An 18,592-nucleotide genomic window follows, 5' to 3' on the forward strand; every position below is an offset into this window, starting at 1 on the left:
TCGTTCCTGACTCGGCTGGCCGACCACCGCGCGCGAATGTTTTGCATATCACGGTTTTTCCACGTGGTCTGGCCAGGCCGAATTCGATTCACAACGAGGATGAGAATATGCAGCACCACTGCGGCAGTGGCCCGGTTTCTCCCTGTCTTCTCGCATTCGCTTTCTTGTTCAATTATTAAAAAAGTAAAGGAATCTATGTATAGGTTTATTCAAAGTGGGAGGCTCTTGCTTCCTTTTGATATTATATTTAAACAAAGAAGCCGTTCATTTCGTCTTAGTTGTTTTGTTTTCCGCCTTTTCGCATCAGTACCCGCTCTTTGCCGAATTCTCGAAGTTGTTCTGCGAGCATTCAAATCCAATAAAGGCCGAGGGTTTATCCTTATTTGCGACCGAAGAAAAAAATGAATGTAGGGAAACAATAGAATCGATCCAAGTTGGATAGCAGAAACCTGCACTTCTATAGACCGTTTCAGTGGTGCAGTTTTATAACGCGTATGATTGACCATAGAGTTGTTCAGCTAGACTCGATGTCGCGGGTTCGACTGTTAGCTATACAGCGTCCGCATCCAAGTGGGAATGCTGCAGAGAACACTCGTTTAACACGTTATCATACTACAAGCAAATGGTCAATCTTTTTTTTTTTTTTAACCAGGCGTGTACTGATCATTAAAAATAATAACTGGTGGCCTTCGAATAGCTCACACAGTTTGTACTTTCGAAATTATTCATAATGGTTGAATAATGTGCCTCCGAAAAAAAAAGCGTTTACGCAGTAGGACTTCATCAAAGCAAGAACAGGCAGCACAACTTTCCTTTTGCCATTCCACCTACTTTTTTTATTTCATTTTTTAACAGTGAGGTAAACAAATAATTGATGAGAGAACCCGAAGTGTAAAGTTTTTCAACTGATCTTGCTCATTTCAAGTCCGTCTTGCCCGCAAAAGTAAGCCTTGTCCGGGCCACTAGTTACATTGAATTTGGCTGTGCGTTCGAACGTCCAGTCGCTGACTGATACCGACACTTCCAAAGCGTCTCGCGAAACAGTGAGCATGCGCAAAAGAAACTTTGCTCACATTCGTCCTCCATGTCGACCTTCAGGTAGAGCGGATCTCCGAGGTCGACGCCGGCGACCTCATCTCCGGACGCGTTCACGACCCTCAGTCGAACGGGAGGCGTAGGAGCCAGTCCCGTGATGACTTGCGTCAGACTTTGCAGGTCCCTGCACGGCACGAGACGAAAGAATAGACGTCGTCATTTTCATATGACGGCAGTAATAGAGAGGACTCTATTGAACACGTTCTTTGCCGCACCATTTACCGTTGATGGTACGCAGATATCTGAGGTGCTTCAGCGTGGCAGATACTTATTCACTATCACCCGCGAGATGGCGCAAATGCCCCAACGGTAACAACCTGATGAGGGCTAGTTGGTTCATAATTAGAACAAAGAAAGTGACAGCAGCGAATGGAACAGGGATGACAGAGGAACAAAGACCAGGGGACAAGCACTGACTGCCAATTCAGTTGGCAGTCAGCGCTTGTCCCGTGGTCTTCGTTCCTTTGTCGTCCCTGTTCCATTCGCGCTGTCACATTCTTTGCCCCAAGGGCGCGCTTTAAAGGGCGTCGCCCCGCCCGTCTTTCGGCGGAGTGGGGCTGCGCTCCTCGGGCGTCGTGCTTTGATCTGCAGGGCGTGGTCGCCTGTGCTCGCGCGCTTATCTCTAGAGGGGGGCTCAACAAATGGCTCATAGCTTTGAACGTGTTGTGCTTTCATCGCAAAGCTTGCGTTGAAGCCATGGACCGCACGAAGCGGCCGCTTCGCTATCTACAGCGGCCGTGTTTGCTAAAGGAGTGAGCTGCTAGCCTGTCTTCATATGACATTCCAATTTGACGTTATCGCATTTTTTTTTATTGACGTGATGTAAGGAGATGTTGGCGCACAAATAAGGCGCCGGCTACTCCTTAGCTTTTGTACATAGGGTCCATAAACATAGAGTACATAGGGTCCATAAACATAAGGTACATAGGGTCCAAATTACTAATCACAATTAACCCGCAGTACATACAATATGCAATTTAGCGTAACAGTCAAGACATAACATAACAGTCAAAACAACACATTCAACAATGACATGTGTACACACGGTAATGTTAAAAAAAAAGAAGAGCAACCGTTGCATAACATAACCAAGACAAAAATAGTCAACACGCACATAAATATGCACTCTGCCGTTAAAACAAAACAAAACTTAAATACACTAGTAATGGCCAAGAATGCCACTGTCTTCAAGAAAAATTTTCAATTCTTTTAAAGCACACTTCTGCAAACCTCTTGTTGGCCACGGGCATCCGCTGCTGTATTGCCAGGAATGTTGCAATGTCCCGGTGTCCGCTGGAACATTATTTTATGATGCTCTTGATTTGCCTTGGCGAGCTCTTTAAGCGTCTCGTAGATCAGACTGCTATTAATTGTTTTTGCTTTTGTCATCGCATTCATTGCTTCGCCCTTGCGGCGAAACTGCGACATTTATTTTGGTTTTCCCGTTGGATTAACGGATTCCAACGCAGAAAACACTCGCTGAAAACGTCACGTAATATCAAGTGAAGCACGAGGGAAGGTGGTGAAGGATTACGCTTACGTATACACCCGCAACGTGCGGCCCACTTTAGTCGGCGCCATCTTGGACGACGACGTCCAGGGCATGCTTTCCGCGGAAACGCGTTATTGAAGCTTTGGCCGGTTGCGTACATAGCGCCGCGCTGTGTAGATTACGTATCTTATTCCTTCTACTTACGACACGGCACAACGGCCAATAAAGTTCTTTTCTTCTTTCGCTTTGCTGGCCGACAACATAAAGGCCTCATATGTGACAGCTGACGCCGCGCGCTTGCACCGAATAGCAGGTGCCCGCAGGGCATACGCGTTCACCCTCCCAGCGATGCCAGCTTTCCTCCCTTTTACTCCGACACGGCTGAATGAGTCTCCCTACGTACCAAAAAAATGGGCTCGACGCGCGAAATAGGCCCGCAATAAGACTCAGGCAGGAGGGAAAGCAAGCACGCGACATACATATATAGTTTCCCAAAACGAAGGCCCAAAACTGAGAGCGCAGAAAGCGTCGTACACAATCTGCCACCGGGCGGCGGCGACACACGCGGGTCTCTGACAAGCTGCCGAAACGAAAACAAAACAGAGAAAAAAAAAACGGAACAGTGCATCAAGGACGACACATGGGAGCTAACGTAGCGAAAGCGGTACCCGCAGTGCCCGCAGCGATGGAGGCAAGTAGGAGGTTATATAAGCGTCGGCCTCCCAGCATTGCGGCGTTGGCTTTTTTGCCGTCGCTACACCGGAGGCATCCGGCATGCCCGCAGCTCTTCGCATCCCTCTTTACCTCCCCCCCCCCCCTCTCCTTCATTCTCCTTGCTTCCCTCTTCTTCTTCATCCAGCGCTGGCAACGTTGAAGCCACCGTAATAATCGCTTCTAGCGCGCCCCGCCATGCCCGCGGGGCCCGAGCAATGCTGTGGGTAGACCTGGGTGAAACGCGAAAAGCCAGCCTGCAGTATATATGAGTAAGGCGGCGCGCCCGGATGGGGCGACGGCTTGGATCCGGGGCCAACACTGTCATTAGCCACGTCCATCACGCCGCTCTCCTTTCTTCGTTGTTCCTCTGTTTGTATTACTTTAATTCTTTTTTTCCCAAGCGCTCAATGGTTGTATGCGAAAGTGTTGCTGCTCCCTTATATGAACCGCGGTGCTCTTTCGTTCCGCTTCGACGCGGTGAATGCTGGGCATGCCGGCTTAAGCACGTCCTGAAAGTGCGTGCACCGCCTTGAGGGCTGGTACGCGTAAACAAAGGCCTTTATTAAACGCGCTGCGGCAGTTTACTATTGCCTCTACGTCTATAGTCGATTGCTAACTTAAGACTGAATACAAGCTCCGCCCATATCCACCACTTTCCCACCCACAGAGAATTTGCATAGACGTTCCCTCCAATCACATTTGCTAATTTCCGTTACGTCAAGCACTTTCCGCGCCTTTTAGATAGTTGGTGTACCCATGTAGAGACGTATGCGTGTCGCTGATTTTAAGACGCAAACTTGAATGTCCTGGCAAATTTCTTCAGAGATTCTGGCATCGCTACTTAACCAACGGTCATACTTTAGGTAGGCGCGACAAACCTTTAGTTTACAATATGCGTGGTATGTACATTAGCACAGAGAAAGTACTTGCGGTTCGAAAGGAAACCAGATTCCACGACTCTCCAACATGGGTTATTGACAACCGCTTCGTGGCTTCGCGGGCGGAGCTTGCATTTATTCTTAGGCTGTAACCGTGTATGTCTAAGCACGCAATTACTAGTACATATGCGGGTTATGTAGGTAACTAAGCAACAATGTAAACATTTTACTCCGCGTCTCGCACTTCTATACACTGCAAAAGCAAAGTTCGGCGAATGGATTAATATCTGTACACGTTGGACATCGCTTTAAGAGGGCGAAAAGCGTGGCTTCATTTAAACCCTTAATTCCAGCAAATGGTGCAGAATAATTTTGTTTACAGCTGCTCGTCTAATATTAACACAGTTGTAAAACAAGTCATCGCTTTTTTTATGTCCTGTTGTCTTGTTTAAACGGCCACATGGTATACAAAACGAATTGCTACGTCATTTAAAAGCACATTCGCAAAGAAAACAAGAAATACCCTTGTTGCACCATTCTTTTTATTGGCGTACAACAATTCACTACGCAATTGCGATAAGAACCACTAATTGCTCGCCGGCGCAGCATTCTATCCACCACACTGCGTGTGTGTGTGTGTGTGTGTGTGTGTGTGTGTGTGTGTGTGTGTGTGTGTGTGTGTGTGTGTGTGTGTGTGTGTGTGTGTGTGCGTGCGTGCGTGCGTGCGTGCGTGCGTGCGTGCGTGCGTGCGTGCCTGCCTGCCTGCCTGCCTGCCTGCCTGCCTGCCTGCCTGCCTGCCTGCGTGCGTGCGTGCGTGCGTGCGGGGGTGCGTGCGTGTGCGTGTGCGTGTGCTTGAACAGTTGAACGCGCTCAGAACGGATCTGCAATGTGAAGTACGAAGCAGTTCCCGTTGCACATGGCTGTCAAGATTATCCCCAGGCATCTAGTAAATATTGGGTTTCTCAAAGGCTTAACATCACTTAAGCCCAGGAACGTGCTGTAACAAACCACTTAAGCTCGTGTGCCCTTTCTATGTTATTCCTTTTTATTTAGCTCGGAAACAGCGCTACGGACGCGTGCCACAGGATTAGGCACAAAGAAAAGACGACACCGCGACCTGTAAATGTCTTCAGTGACATCACAAATGACCTGTCGGTCTCTTCACGCGCCGTCACTTTCGTGCTGTAGGTCAAGCTCCAAACCCGTCACCCCCTTTTGTAAGTCAGTCTATAGCGTCTGGGAGACACAACCAAGGTGACACCGTACGACACTACCCCATCCTTGCAAATGCATAGCATCGGCTGCGAGGACCCTTTCTTTTTCTTGGTGCCCGATTTCCCTTTTCTTTCCAGGCTATTAGGTGCACACCGAGCGCGCGCCACCGAATGGGGATGACGTGCCCGAGCGCGTTCGCTGTAGTCTCCCTACCTTCCCTGCTGCTATTGACGCTGAGCAGCGCCCCAGCTAGCGTCGCGCTAAGCGGGGCTCCTCCCTCCCCCCTTTCACCGCTTCCTGCTAATGCCACTTAGGGGGCGGCCGAGAAATAAAAACCTTAACGTATCTCATTAGTCGACGCTGCCGCTCTCCCGCTTTCTATTATAATCTCTGTCGCACTCGAGGGCTCTTCAGTATGGTAATTAGCTCGCTGGCTGCAGATTATTCCGAAGACCGCTTGATGTACGCTGTAGCTTCCATATAGCCACCCGGTGCCTTCGCTATTCTTTCCGTTACTTTACCTTCGTCTTGTGTGTGTTAGCGTGTATGTGCACTCTACACCTGCATTCCGGTATATTTCGTCGGGATTCTTACATTTTTTCGTTCGGAAATCAAAAGCAAGGAATGTGGAACGGTGGTGAGAGGGGGTAAATTTGTTTCCGTACCGACTACGCAATGAGCCTTCAGTCAACGTTCGAACGTACGCCGAACACCGCCGGTGCGCATTTAGCCAATTTCACACGGAATCTTTTATCTTTTTTTTTTCCTTTTCACTTTCGCTTTCCTCGCACCGCAGGATTGGTTAATGCACGCGTGCCTTTTCTAACGATTTCGGTTCAAAAAAGCTAAGTTCACGAAACGATGGGTATAAGCCTGGTGAAATAGTCAGCAGAGCTTGCTGTGAAGTACAGTAATGCTTAACGTAAGGAACCTTACTACTTTAATAAGGACATATCACCGTTAGCTTAAGAAATTGAAGGTATAATAAGACGAAATTAAATGCGAGCGCACCACACATCACTGGCGACCGTTAGAAGGTATCCGGTGCTAGCCATCAACATAGTAGGTTGACACTCAGAGCCTATGAAGCTCGTGTGACAATAACTTAAGCGCCGCCGTAATTGCTATCAATGTCCCCTCACATCGACCTCTCGCTGCGTAAGACCTGGAAGAGAATGCTTCAATGGACAGAAGAGGAACCATCGAACCGTGATTGTCAAAGTTAACGCATAGACATATCTAGCACCACGCACGCATACACTTCGTGTTGCACAGACACGCACACGGCCAATAAATCGATTATGTGATTACTGGATGCAAAACGGTCACCGTAAAAAAGTAAAACAATGAGCGTATGACAATACGGTGCTCTTTCCGCCATCGTGGCCGCCTTTTCTCGTTACTACAAGCCGAATCTGTGACGTCACATAGAAATTATCTATAAAACATAATAATTGTGCTCTGAAGTACAGTCATAACAAAATCTAATAAGAGCGAAACAAAGCAGTCCACTCGCACGAAAGGTAAGTATTATCGGGCACGCGTAAATGAAGTTCCTCTCGAGTGCCGCATTCCAACGTTCTTTTTCAAATAAACATTGCATATCGTATCGGGGGTAATCACAAGGTGCGCAGCCGCGTGTGTACACAGCGTCGTTAGAATTCCTTATTCAACAGTCTCCAGAATGACAAGTGTGCTTCCTGCAATCCATCGGTTTCCTTCTTTGTTTATATATCTTCTTTAATTCCACACGCTCCGACGTTCAACTTCACGAGAAAAGCCGGCCCGGATTGGAAGAGTGCGGGGAGCTTGTTACGAGAGGACGCGATAAGAACAGAACGAAGTAAAGAGATTTCTGAAGAGTCTCCAAGACGCTACGCGATTTCGGGAAGTAAGAGAGAAGGAAAAAAGGACTCGATAACAGAACGTAATAAATTAACTTGCGCGTTAATTTTTGCGTGTCCTCCTCCTCAGTCACAATCCTGGAGTTGAAAAAAAGAACACAACAAGAATGAACCAATCGCAGGCAGGAATTGCCGGAAACCGAAACTAAACAAGATAAAGAAACATATCGGCACGGCTGTAACCGATAAGCGGAAGGCAACAAGAGCGACTGTAGGGACGCTCGATTACCCCCTCCTTGCGAGGAATCGGCGAGATCTTCGAGATAAAAGAGCCAACAAAGGAGAAAACCCAAACACAAACAGATGATCAAGAGTTGTAACGGAAGGTGCAGGGGGGAAGGAGGAAATACGGGAGAAGCGTCTCGACATTTTATTGATCATAACGACCGTCATCACTTGGTTCTGCAGGACGACGCTGCAACTATGAAAGGAAAAGAAAGTAGAATAACGCGAGCTTAAGAAGCAACGGAGTCCCAGCGTGCTCATTGGAACGAATCTGCGCAGTCACACTTCTTCGATATTCCTTCTGCGATCCCGATGAGAGAATTCTTATCCCTCTTTCGGCACTCGCAAAGAGGGCTGGGTATTACGAAGAGCTTTGTTCGCGCATATTTGGTTCAATCACCGCGTTGTCCTCGCTTCGTCGCGAGCGCGCGTGCTCATTACGATTCGCGGCGTTTCCTGTTTCCGGGCTTTCATTATTAAGGCTTCGAGGGGCGGTTTCCTTGTTACCCGGTTGAGTAGGGATTTTTAATGCTGCGTTGTTGTGGATACGTATCGATCGAAACGCGTCGCAAAACGCAGTCTCGTATGTATGGACGCATCGAAGAATTTGACGAAGCGTATAGACGTGCGCTTGGATGTGACAGCGTATATGACTGGGGGCGACACGTGGTCGACGTCATTGTTGTTGGTGGTGTTGATATTGTAGACAACATCTATAAGTGCTTCCTTACGTTTTAATGCAAGGTTGTTTAAACCAGGTGGTATTAGCAGTAAATTTGGAATTTCTGGAACCAGGAGCGGCACCACATTTTTTTCAATTGAAGGGGTCATGGGGGCGGGGGCGGGAGAACTTACATGTTGTGGTTTGACTATGTTTACTTGAGGAGGGGGGGGTGGGGGTGTTGTTAAAGGGGGGAGGGGGGCATGCGACTAAATTTTGTTTTTTTAGTGGAGGGGGGGGGGGGGGGCTGGCGCCTTTCCTGTCTGGAGCCGAATTCGCTATGGAGTTACACGAATACGTATACGCTCTCCGTCTCAGGCTCCTGCGGTTGAAAATTGGTTTAGGGCTGCTGGAACCGTTAACTCTGTACGATGGTTATCTGAGCGGCCGTCTGGAGTTAGTAGCGAAAGAAGCGCCGGTTTTGATGTCATATGCTTAAATATTCATTTTCCATTTTGTGAGTGGCCGTCACCGTTATCGTCAAACATTTTCTATTTTCTAGACGGGACAAAGATCTCTAACACTAATGTTAGTCTCCACCAAATAGATGATAATTCAGGAATCGAAATAACAGACGCCAAAGCAGCATTCGCGTTGAACCATTAGTGCCGTGTTCGTAACATAAAACCGCGGCGACGACTAACGACATCAACGGGTGTAATGATCAAATAATTTATTTCTATGGAACATTTGCCACTGATACGAATATTACTTGCGTAATACGATAGTTTAGTCTGAGATATATAACGAAGTACGAAATCGCTGGATCGAGAGGCCGGTTCCTAAACAAATGTACTAATGAAGTTGGACCATCATTACCGCCAAGAATACCGAGAGCACGTGCGCCACTGTTTGTATAATGGCATGCTTTATTTTCCGCAAAGTGAAGTTCTAAAGTCAGAAATATCTAGTGAAAACGATCAACTTTCAGTCACCGAAACTTGAAAGAATGAGAATAACAACTGAACCGCGTTTTTTTTTTTTTTTTTTCCTTTTTTGACCACCTAAGGAAGAGCTCCGGGGCAGGCCCCGAGCATGGCACATCATTATGAGTCCAAGCGAAGGAAAATTCAAAACCGCGTTCGTGAAACTGAAAACTGTCTGCTCTTTAACTTAAATTAAAGATAAAAATGGCAGCCCAGTATTCTTTCGTAATACTAAACTTCTCAAAGCACTAGCTCAGTCCAGGTCATTAAGCAGCATGCGTCCGCCAGCTTGAAGCTTAATGCAGTGTCATCTGCATGCTAAAGTTCTTCATCAAAAAAAAAAAATCTTCAAAGCGCACTTCCGCTGCTTCGGTGCGCAAATATAATCGCCAAGCGAAGTTCGCCCGAAATTCTTACGGCGGTGCTCAACAGTGAACACATAATTTATTAGGGAGTTTCAAGATACGCCCGGGGACACTGCAGCTTTGAGCTTTGTACTGAAAATTAATGCGCCGATTTATTTTGCCTAGACTTTGGACGTCGGCTATATTTTCTGTGCATAAATTTATAACATTGAGTGAAATTAAGAGACGCTTTATATATACTTTTACGCAGAAACTATTTCTCGGATATATTTTTAAATATACATATATATTACCTTGTCGTTAGCAGACAAGTTGCGCAAGCGGCTGTATACCGCGTGGAGGAAGTCATTAGAAGGACTACCTGTCGCGAAACTCGAGGCCGACATATATATATATATATATATATATATATATATATATATATATATATATATATATATATATATATATATATATATATATATATATATATATATATATGGTGGTGGTAAAGAGGAAGGAATCATTCAGACCATGCATGTTAGAATAAAGAAGGAAAAACGGAGTATGACGGTCGTTGGTTTGGCGCACTATATTTGCGAACGTTTCGCCTAGTCTTTCCGGTCCGCGGTCGAAACGTCGAATACAAGTTTTTTATAAAAAAGCGAGGCGCCGCAATCAAATAGCTACTGAGTTGACGCAGTATCACGGCCGCTCGGTTTATCCTTGTTTGAAAGCAAGATATAATCATATGAACGAATGATATCGCTTACATCAATGAATGAATGAATGATGAAACAAAAGATAACAAGGGAACAGCGAGATTGCGCTGATCACTGCGCACAAACACACGTTTCTGTTCCTAGGTAGTTAGGGTAGTTCTGCTTTGTTTCCAAGCTTGCTGCTCATTCGGAACCAACTGGACTCAAGGCCATTATAATAATACTATCTGGGGTTTAACGTCCCAAAACCACGATATTTTATTAGAGACGCCGTAGTGGAGGGCTCCTGAAATTTCGACCACCTGGGGTTCTTTAACGTGCACCTAAATCTAAGTACACGGACCTCAAACATTTTGGCCTCCATCGAAAATGCAGCCACCATGGCCGGGATTCGATCCCGCGACCTTCGGGTCAGCAGTCGAGTGCCATAACCACTAGACCACCGTGGCGGGGCTGGACTCAAGGCCAATATTCTAGGACCATGGACATCATTATCGCCATCATCATCAGTTATTATTATCCCTTAAGGGTCCTGGGTTCCGCATTACGTAAGGAGGGGGGGGGGTAGCGAAATATATATACAAGGTCACATTTGCACAGGAATATCGGAGAGAAAAAGGCATTTTAGTTTTGTGCACTGCTATGAAACAAAGACAAAAAAGGATATATGCTACGTGTTTACAAAGTATTTGCATGGTGGTTTCACAAGCACAAAAAAAGGGAAAAAAAAACATCGTAGGACGTGTTTACAAAATGTTTGATGTAATGGTTTAGGAAGCAAAATCTGCAAGGGGTGGTTGCGTTACACATTGTTATGGAAGCGAGGACAAAGAAATGATATCACTTTAGAGGTAAAGGGCAAAATGTTTATTATAAATCAGGAAAAGGAGCAGCTGCAAAGTAAAATTCGAGTTTCACATTTGAGTCAGTGAAGTAAAGGTCTCTGCTGTTAAGTTTAATTTTGCCTAGTGAGCTGATACCAACTGCCTGAATTTCGAACTGTCACGTTCATGGACGATTGATTCGGGAAGCGAGTTCGATTCTTCTACGGCCAAGATTAAAAAATATTTATTGAAAGCGTTTGCAGAGCCAGTTGTAAGCTGCACACTCGTGGAATTGAAAAGCCGACGTGAAATGGAGGTTCGAAGGTCAGGGCGATTGTGATACAGGTTACGAAACAGTGCCAGCCGCAGTGTCTTCGTTGAGTTAAGAAGTCGATGTCGATGGATGATTTAATGGCACTAACGCTGACCCAACTACTATATTCAGAGCTGATGAAGCGAGCCGCCCGACTGTGGATGCTTTCTAGTTATTCAGTTAAGTACGTAATTTTGATGTGCGCTCCATATCGGTGCCTCGAAGGCACGAGAGACAATGAAAGGGCTATCTGAAGTGCATAAAGTCAACAGGTCTGTGCGATCGCGTGTATAACTTACGTGCTCCCCCAAGTGTGCTTGTGATGCTGTCCACCGCTCTCTTTTCTTCTTCTGTCTCTCTTCTCGTCCCTTTATCCCTCTCGCCCAGTGCAGGGTAGCAAACCGAGCGTGCGTCTGGTTAACCTCCATGCCATTCATTGCATTTGTCTACCCCCCCCCCCCCCCCCGCTCTCTCTCTCTCTCTCTCTCTCTCGCGCGCGCGCGCGCGACACCACCTATAGTGTTTCCACATTACGAATTTCTGGGATAGGCTTATACGAGCGCATTATGCTACACTGCACAGCTTCCTGAAATCAACGTCGTAGTGACTTAATGCCCGCTTTACATCGAAAATTTATTATTGGTAGCTATGTGCAGATATGCATAGTTTCTTTGCCCGCACTACAGAATTATGGAATTCGATACCTGGCCGCATCCGTTCACTCCCGCTGAATGATTTTGTGAATACTGTTGTTGAAAATTCATTATGTATAACAAAAGCTTAATACCGTTATTGTTGTAAATGGTTTTTTTGCTGTTACAGCTCTTGGTGTCATTTGTCTGTTCCGGCCCTTTCTGCAATGTATAATCCCACTCCTGCAATAACCCTCTCACATGGAGGCAGTACGTAAAATAAAAAAAAATTAAATAATAATAACGATATCTGGGGTTTTACGCGCCAGAACCACGATAGGATTATCAGATGCGCCATAGTGCAGGGCACCGGAAAAAAAAACGCCAGGCCTGCGCTGAAACCGCAGCACAGTCACAGCGAAAGCTGGAAGAGCGGCGTTTCTAGAGCCCCTTGTAAGCTCTCTTGGGGCTACAATACAAGTACACTAGAAAGGTACCCACTACGCCATAAATCACAATTTTTGTGAAGTTGGGAAGCACCTACTAAACCATTATTCGTCATTCTGCGGAGAAGCGAGGCACCAGCTACAAGTCTGTAAGGCATTATGTGCACTTCGTTGACGCGACGACTGATGACGATGGAGAATTATGGCTCAGCCCTTTGTAATGGGTTGGAAGCTTTAAACGGCCCACCAGTTATGTAATTTGCATTGGGTGACGCCCGGTCGCTATTTCCCTCTCCCGTCATGCTGTATAACATATGTTGACGTGGGAGAGAGACGGGGGGGGGGGGGGGGCGAAGAACTTTACTGAGACCCCGAGGGAATGGATCATGCGCTTATGGGTTTCCTTGGCAACCAATGCAAGTGCAATTGCGAGGAACCCACTACGCTATAAATCATTGTAATTTTCTAGAAGGAGGGCAGCAGGCACTGTGCCAGTTTTCGTCGTTCTACGGAGAGCACTGGTACCTGCTAAACGCATTGAAGGCATTATGCGCACTTTGTTGATGCTGTGCCTGATGACGGTGAAGAATTATGGCAGAGCCCTTGGTAATGGGTTGGAAGCATTCAACAACCTACTCGTTGCGCAATTCACATTGTGTGACGCCTGGTTACAGAATTCGCGTTGTGCGACGCTTGGTGCTTATTTTACTCTTCTACCACGCTATATTGCATATGGTAACGTGGTTCCTTCCCGACATCAAGCCTGTATAGGACCTTTTTGCAAAGCAGTTTCAAGCACCGGCATGGCTCAGAGGTTGAATACTGGGCTCCCACGCAGAGGGCCCAGGTTCGAACCTCGTTCCATCCTGGAATTTTTTTCTTATTTCGTTTTTTTTTTCTTATTTCGAGCGATACTGGTTACGGACACCGGCGGCGGCGGCGGCGGACAACTACGGCGCCAAAAACGGCCGGTGAAATGATCTCATAACAGCTTTCGCTGTAATATTGACCCTCTCGTGTTCTTTACCGAGCACTGACATTGCACAGTACACGGGCCTCTAGCATTTCGCCTTCATCGAAATGCGACCGCCGCAGCCGGGATCGAGCCGGAGATTTTCGAGACAGCAGCCGAGCACTGTAGCCACTGTTCCACAGAGGCGGACGCTATTGATACGCTACGCTTTCTGCTGGCAGTAGCCCGGATAACGCGGAAAGTTACGGCATTTCCGAAAGGTTTTTCCCGCCCAAGTATCCCACATAGTAAACGTGGAATTCACGAGGTCTGCGCTACGTTTTAGCAAAGCACCATTGTTTTCAGATTACCAGCGCAGTACTGGGTGCACTTCATCAGTTTATAGACGCGCCTAGACTTATAGCACTACCGCACTGCAATTGCGCAAGGTGCAGGAAACAAAAGACTAAACGTGCTCGGGGCACAGCCGGCAATCTCTCTCTCTGTAACAGCTCCCGTTCTGGCGCAATGCCATCCTCGCCATTTTTCAAACGTCGCGACTGAAGTGCAGCGTTTTCTGCCAATTTGCACACTGCGATGAACTGTGCACTGACGTAAGCGTCACAAAATCACCACGGGCACGTGCGGCTGTAGATGTCATAACCATTGTATTCCATTACGTAGAACTTTCGAAACTTACGTAGAACTTTCGGAGATCGAACCGGCGACCAACGCCTTTCCGGGGTGGCTTAAACAACTCCGCTGTTAAAACACGTGACTAGGAAATGTTCTGAACGCTTGGCAACGCCATCCAAAAATATCGATGGATCTCGTTGGCCGGAGCATTTTGACCTCTCCTTTGAGCTGGGCGTCGGCGGGACTTTGAGAAATGGCTTTATGCGTAGCGACGCGCAAGTGTCCGGATGAGAAGACTTGATAAAACGCGCCCCGTCACCCCTAGAAACACACAAACACAAACACACACACACACACACACAAACACACACACACACACACACACACACACGCGCGCGCGCGCGCGCACGCACGCACGCACGCAGGCACGCGCGCACACAGACGCACAATAAAACATGGCAGTCAAAAAAAAATAAATCTCGCGGCGCTTTTTCTGCCAGCCCGGGAGGCGAAACGAAGATGGTAATCAAAACCTTTATTCATTCAGAAGAGACGCAAGAGGAAATTACAGAAAACGGGACCGTCGAATCATTTATCTGTTATTGCTTTATCGACAAGGAAGCGATATTTCTGCGCCAACGGCCGACGACAGATAACGACCAGCCGAAAGTAATGAAGGCCCTCTCGAATAACGCGTCGATACCATCTTAACTATGCGGCGGGCCTCGTAGTGTGAAGACTGCCAATGAGGGCCCCGTCTGCAATTTGATTTTTTTTCTCCCTTGGAATTCGCGCTTGACCATTGCTCGTTGTCCGCGGCTTTCTTTTTGTTCTTGATATCGTTTGAGGAGGTTCGGTGCATTTCAGATTGTGTTGATCATTATTATCGCCTAGCTTGCAACTTGCGTGTGTTTCATTAAAGATGATCCGGCCAGGCGTTCAATTTTCGCACCTACTCGCTTGAGGCAACACATCTGCTAACCACTGTTTCGACGTCGGATTATGTTTGCATAAATCATGGGTTAGATCTCCATCAATCACGAGCAAACAAGTGTTAACTGCGTACAAAAACAACGCTTCATTTTTTTTTTATTTCTTGTTTTCTGCCGGTGCACGAAGCTGCTTAAGTTTATAGTTCCTCCGATGAAGCAGCTTGTACCACCTTCAAAGATGGTACTTTCGCAACGGGTAAGTTGTGCTAACATGATGAATCAGCACGAGAGATAGACACTTTGGAAAGGAGCAATAAAATAAAAGCAATAAGTCTAACCTTAATTTTATACAAAAAATACTTGTTGATTCCCCTTTCATAGGAATAGTTGATTACAGGAAAATGAAACGTGTCTCAACAAAAGTGTAGTTGCCGCAGCGTTGGACGTTGAGAAATGCCATTTTCACTGTTTGTATTGCTATTGCGCCGGCGTGGCAGCCTTTGACGTGGATACACACATGTTGACATCCACTGACACATCTACGGCGAGCATTATTGACCCGACTACTTAATGTATTTGGCAGCCCGGTGTGTAACGATGCACTTCCACTGACGAATGCAATAGGAAGAGTTTGTATAGTGTCCTCACACTAGTGAAAGCGTGTCTCCCGCTCTCGCGCATCTCGATGGCCCAATGAAGTGATGGCTAAGCCGCGCCTAGATGTGCCCGCAGCATTTCGGCGTAATGCTTCGTGGGACCGCTCAAAGATGGTTGTGCCATCCCTGCCCAAGCTGAAAGCATATGACGCATTCGCGCGATCAAGCCTGTTTGCGTTTGCAACGTGATGGTCAGCGCTTCAGCCTCGTGAGTACGAAATTCGTCGAGTCGGAGGTCAATTAACTCAGATTTCTTTCTCAATTTCATTTCCAGATACCCGCGTACCCTTTTATTGACGGAAATGACGTGCGTCGATTCTTGGTGGATCCCAGCATGAAATACGTTCGCATTAAAAAAAAAAAAACGCTTGATGAGAACTGGCTGTGACGTGTGTCGAACAGGAGGAAATTGGGATTACCACAGAAGAGGAAATTTATATTAACGATAAAAATACGATATATTTTACTTACATGGTGGTCAGAAAGAGAAGCTTGGTAAAAAAAAAATCGCAGAAGTTACACTGCAAAGCGAAAGGAAAACATGCTTTCGCAGTCACATGCCATCATGGTGAGGGGCCGCGTGAATGCGAAACTTTTGGCCCGTTGCTTTAGTTATTAGTTCTATGGACTGTTGTACAGTCACCTCGAAAATGATTATTGTGCACACATACGCCGATGAAAAATGGAGCTCACTCAGACACACTCATCAAATATACTTTGCCCATAGGGCTCATTCGGACTCACACTCACTAAATATTTCCTCCACTGGACTCACTCGGACTCCTACTCACTAATATATTTCTCAACCAGACTCACTAGGGCTCAAACTCGTCAAATTATCAGCCACTCAGACTCACGACTCGATCTGCGTCTGAGTGAGTCGACCCATGAGTCCGTTAGCGTAAAATTAGCTTTTAAGTAGGGGTGTGCGAATATCAAATTTTTCGAATACGAATCGAATACGAATATCCACCTTCGAATATCAAATCGAATATCGAATATCAAAGGAAAAATGCCTCCACAGTAACAATATTTTATTTAACATGTAGCTATTTGAAAAAGAACCATTAACAGCCCGACTGGCAGCAAAACACACACTGCTATCTCCAGAACACAATGTCCAGGCTAGCACAATGCACATCACAACACAAGCAAATATCACGGCACAATGAAAGTAATGACTTGATGTTATCATGAAGAAATATGAGTTGCTCCACATGATCAGGCAGCAGGCACTCCCTTCTAACAGAGGACCCCCCCCCCCCCCTGCCACTGAAAAGGCACGCTCGCTTGGAACAGAAGTGGCTGGTATAGGGAGGTACATGGGGCAAAGCTTTGCCGGACTAGGGTATCTGAAGGTGCCTACAGTCCGCCACCAGTCACATGGGTCACTGTCTTTCTTCAGAAGTGGTCCCGCATAGTGAACGAGTGGTAGTGCGGCACGTTAGGGCCGCATAATATTGAAAATGTACGGTTACATGATCGCCAATAGCGCTGCGCGTCGGATATGCACCAGCAATAAATCATACGTATTGGGGCGCTCGTCGCAGGCAGATATTGTGACTCCGTGTACTTACGATGTTTATCGCTCCTCTCGGCAGCATTTTTAGCGATACGAACGCAGCAGAAATGTGGAAGACGAGTTATTTTACGCATGATAATCGAATCGCATATTCGATTTTTTCGAATATTCGAAGTTATCGAATATTCGAAACTTTTCGAATACACGATTTTCGAATCGAATACGAATATTTCGAATGTAATATTCGACGAATATTCGAAACTTTCAAATTTTCGCACACCCCTACTTTTAAGACCATGGTGTCAATGCCTCTTTAACTCCAATACCTCGCATAATGTGTGCTTCACCTGCCCCTTTTGATATCGCATTTTCAGATACGAGTTAACAGTAGTCGCAATCCAGTAAGGGCATTTTTATTGAACGAGATGGCTCACGAGAGATAATTTTATTAAGAGATTCTATTAGTGAAAGAGTTTGTCGAGGGGGGGGGGGTATGCGAAGGCACCTCCAACCCCTCCCCACCCCCCGCCTCTCGCGCCGCTGATCAATAATTATTGAGCTGGCGTATGAACGCTAGTGAGTTGAAGTAGGGTTGAGTAGACGTAAATATAAACGTGAGCTTACATAAGGTTGATAGTAATGCTGAAGTTGAGTAGTTATCACCATAGGTCGGCCAAAAAGAAAATGTGGAGCTCACTAAGACTAACTCAATAAATATATTTTGCCCTTATGGCTCACTCGGACTCGGACTCACTCAGACTCAGGCTCATGGCTCGATCTGAGTCTGAGTGAGCGGACTCATGAGTGAGTTTGGCTATTGTGGAACTATTCTGTCATATCTCGGCTAAGAGCTAGCGGTCTTTCTCATTACTTTCCTTGACGTCCGTCAATTCAGCACAGTTTCGTCATGCTACTAATACCAGGGTTCTTCAATAATTTTTGAGGGAGCCTGCTGGTACATGTTCTCGCGATAGTGTTGGGGATGAAAGAGATAAGACAGGCAACACCGACCCTTCGAGGACCTGCTTGCCGCCTCTCAGCTTGCGCTCCACTTCCTCGTAGTCGCAGGAGATGTCGATCCGCCTGTCGGAGCTCTGCAGCACGTACGGATGATGCTGCACGACGATGCTGTTCAGGAATGTCCCGTTGCCCTGTGCAGATCGAGACAAGACAACGTGTAAGAGAAATGTCGCGGTCAAATCACGTAATGGCGCACAAAAATGGCCTTAGAGATTACCGTGTTTGCAAAGTCAGGGTCTAAACGCTGATGGACATGCGCAAAAAAACTATATTATAAACACCCTATTCGCCAGTGTTTCGTGTTGCTGCAGAGTGTGGCAGAATTGTCCTTTATGTAGTGCATGGCCAGTTGGCATTTATGAGTAGCTGTCGCCCTCGATGGTGTTGCTGTGTGAGATTTTTTGATGCCATCTTATTTTCACG

The 18,592-nt window shown here is 46.5% G+C and overlaps 1 protein-coding gene across 3 annotated transcripts in view; it reads right to left on the reverse strand.

The window, feature by feature from the left end:
- LOC119404747 (uncharacterized) overlaps positions 1-18,592 on the reverse strand; it is a 252,979-nt gene that overhangs the window by 21,978 nt on the left and 212,409 nt on the right. For all 3 annotated transcript variants that reach the window (XM_037671412.2, XM_049419001.1, XM_049419000.1), the window contains 2 exons: positions 18,161-18,300; positions 1,074-1,219 (listed from right to left, as the gene is read on the reverse strand). In XM_037671412.2, the coding sequence (XP_037527340.1) occupies positions 1,074-1,219; positions 18,161-18,300 (286 nt within the window). The remainder of the gene's footprint in view (positions 1-1,073; positions 1,220-18,160; positions 18,301-18,592) is intronic.

This window comes from Rhipicephalus sanguineus, chromosome 9 (genome assembly GCF_013339695.2).
Source record: "Rhipicephalus sanguineus isolate Rsan-2018 chromosome 9, BIME_Rsan_1.4, whole genome shotgun sequence".
In the NCBI taxonomy this organism is placed as follows: domain Eukaryota; kingdom Metazoa; phylum Arthropoda; class Arachnida; order Ixodida; family Ixodidae; genus Rhipicephalus; species Rhipicephalus sanguineus.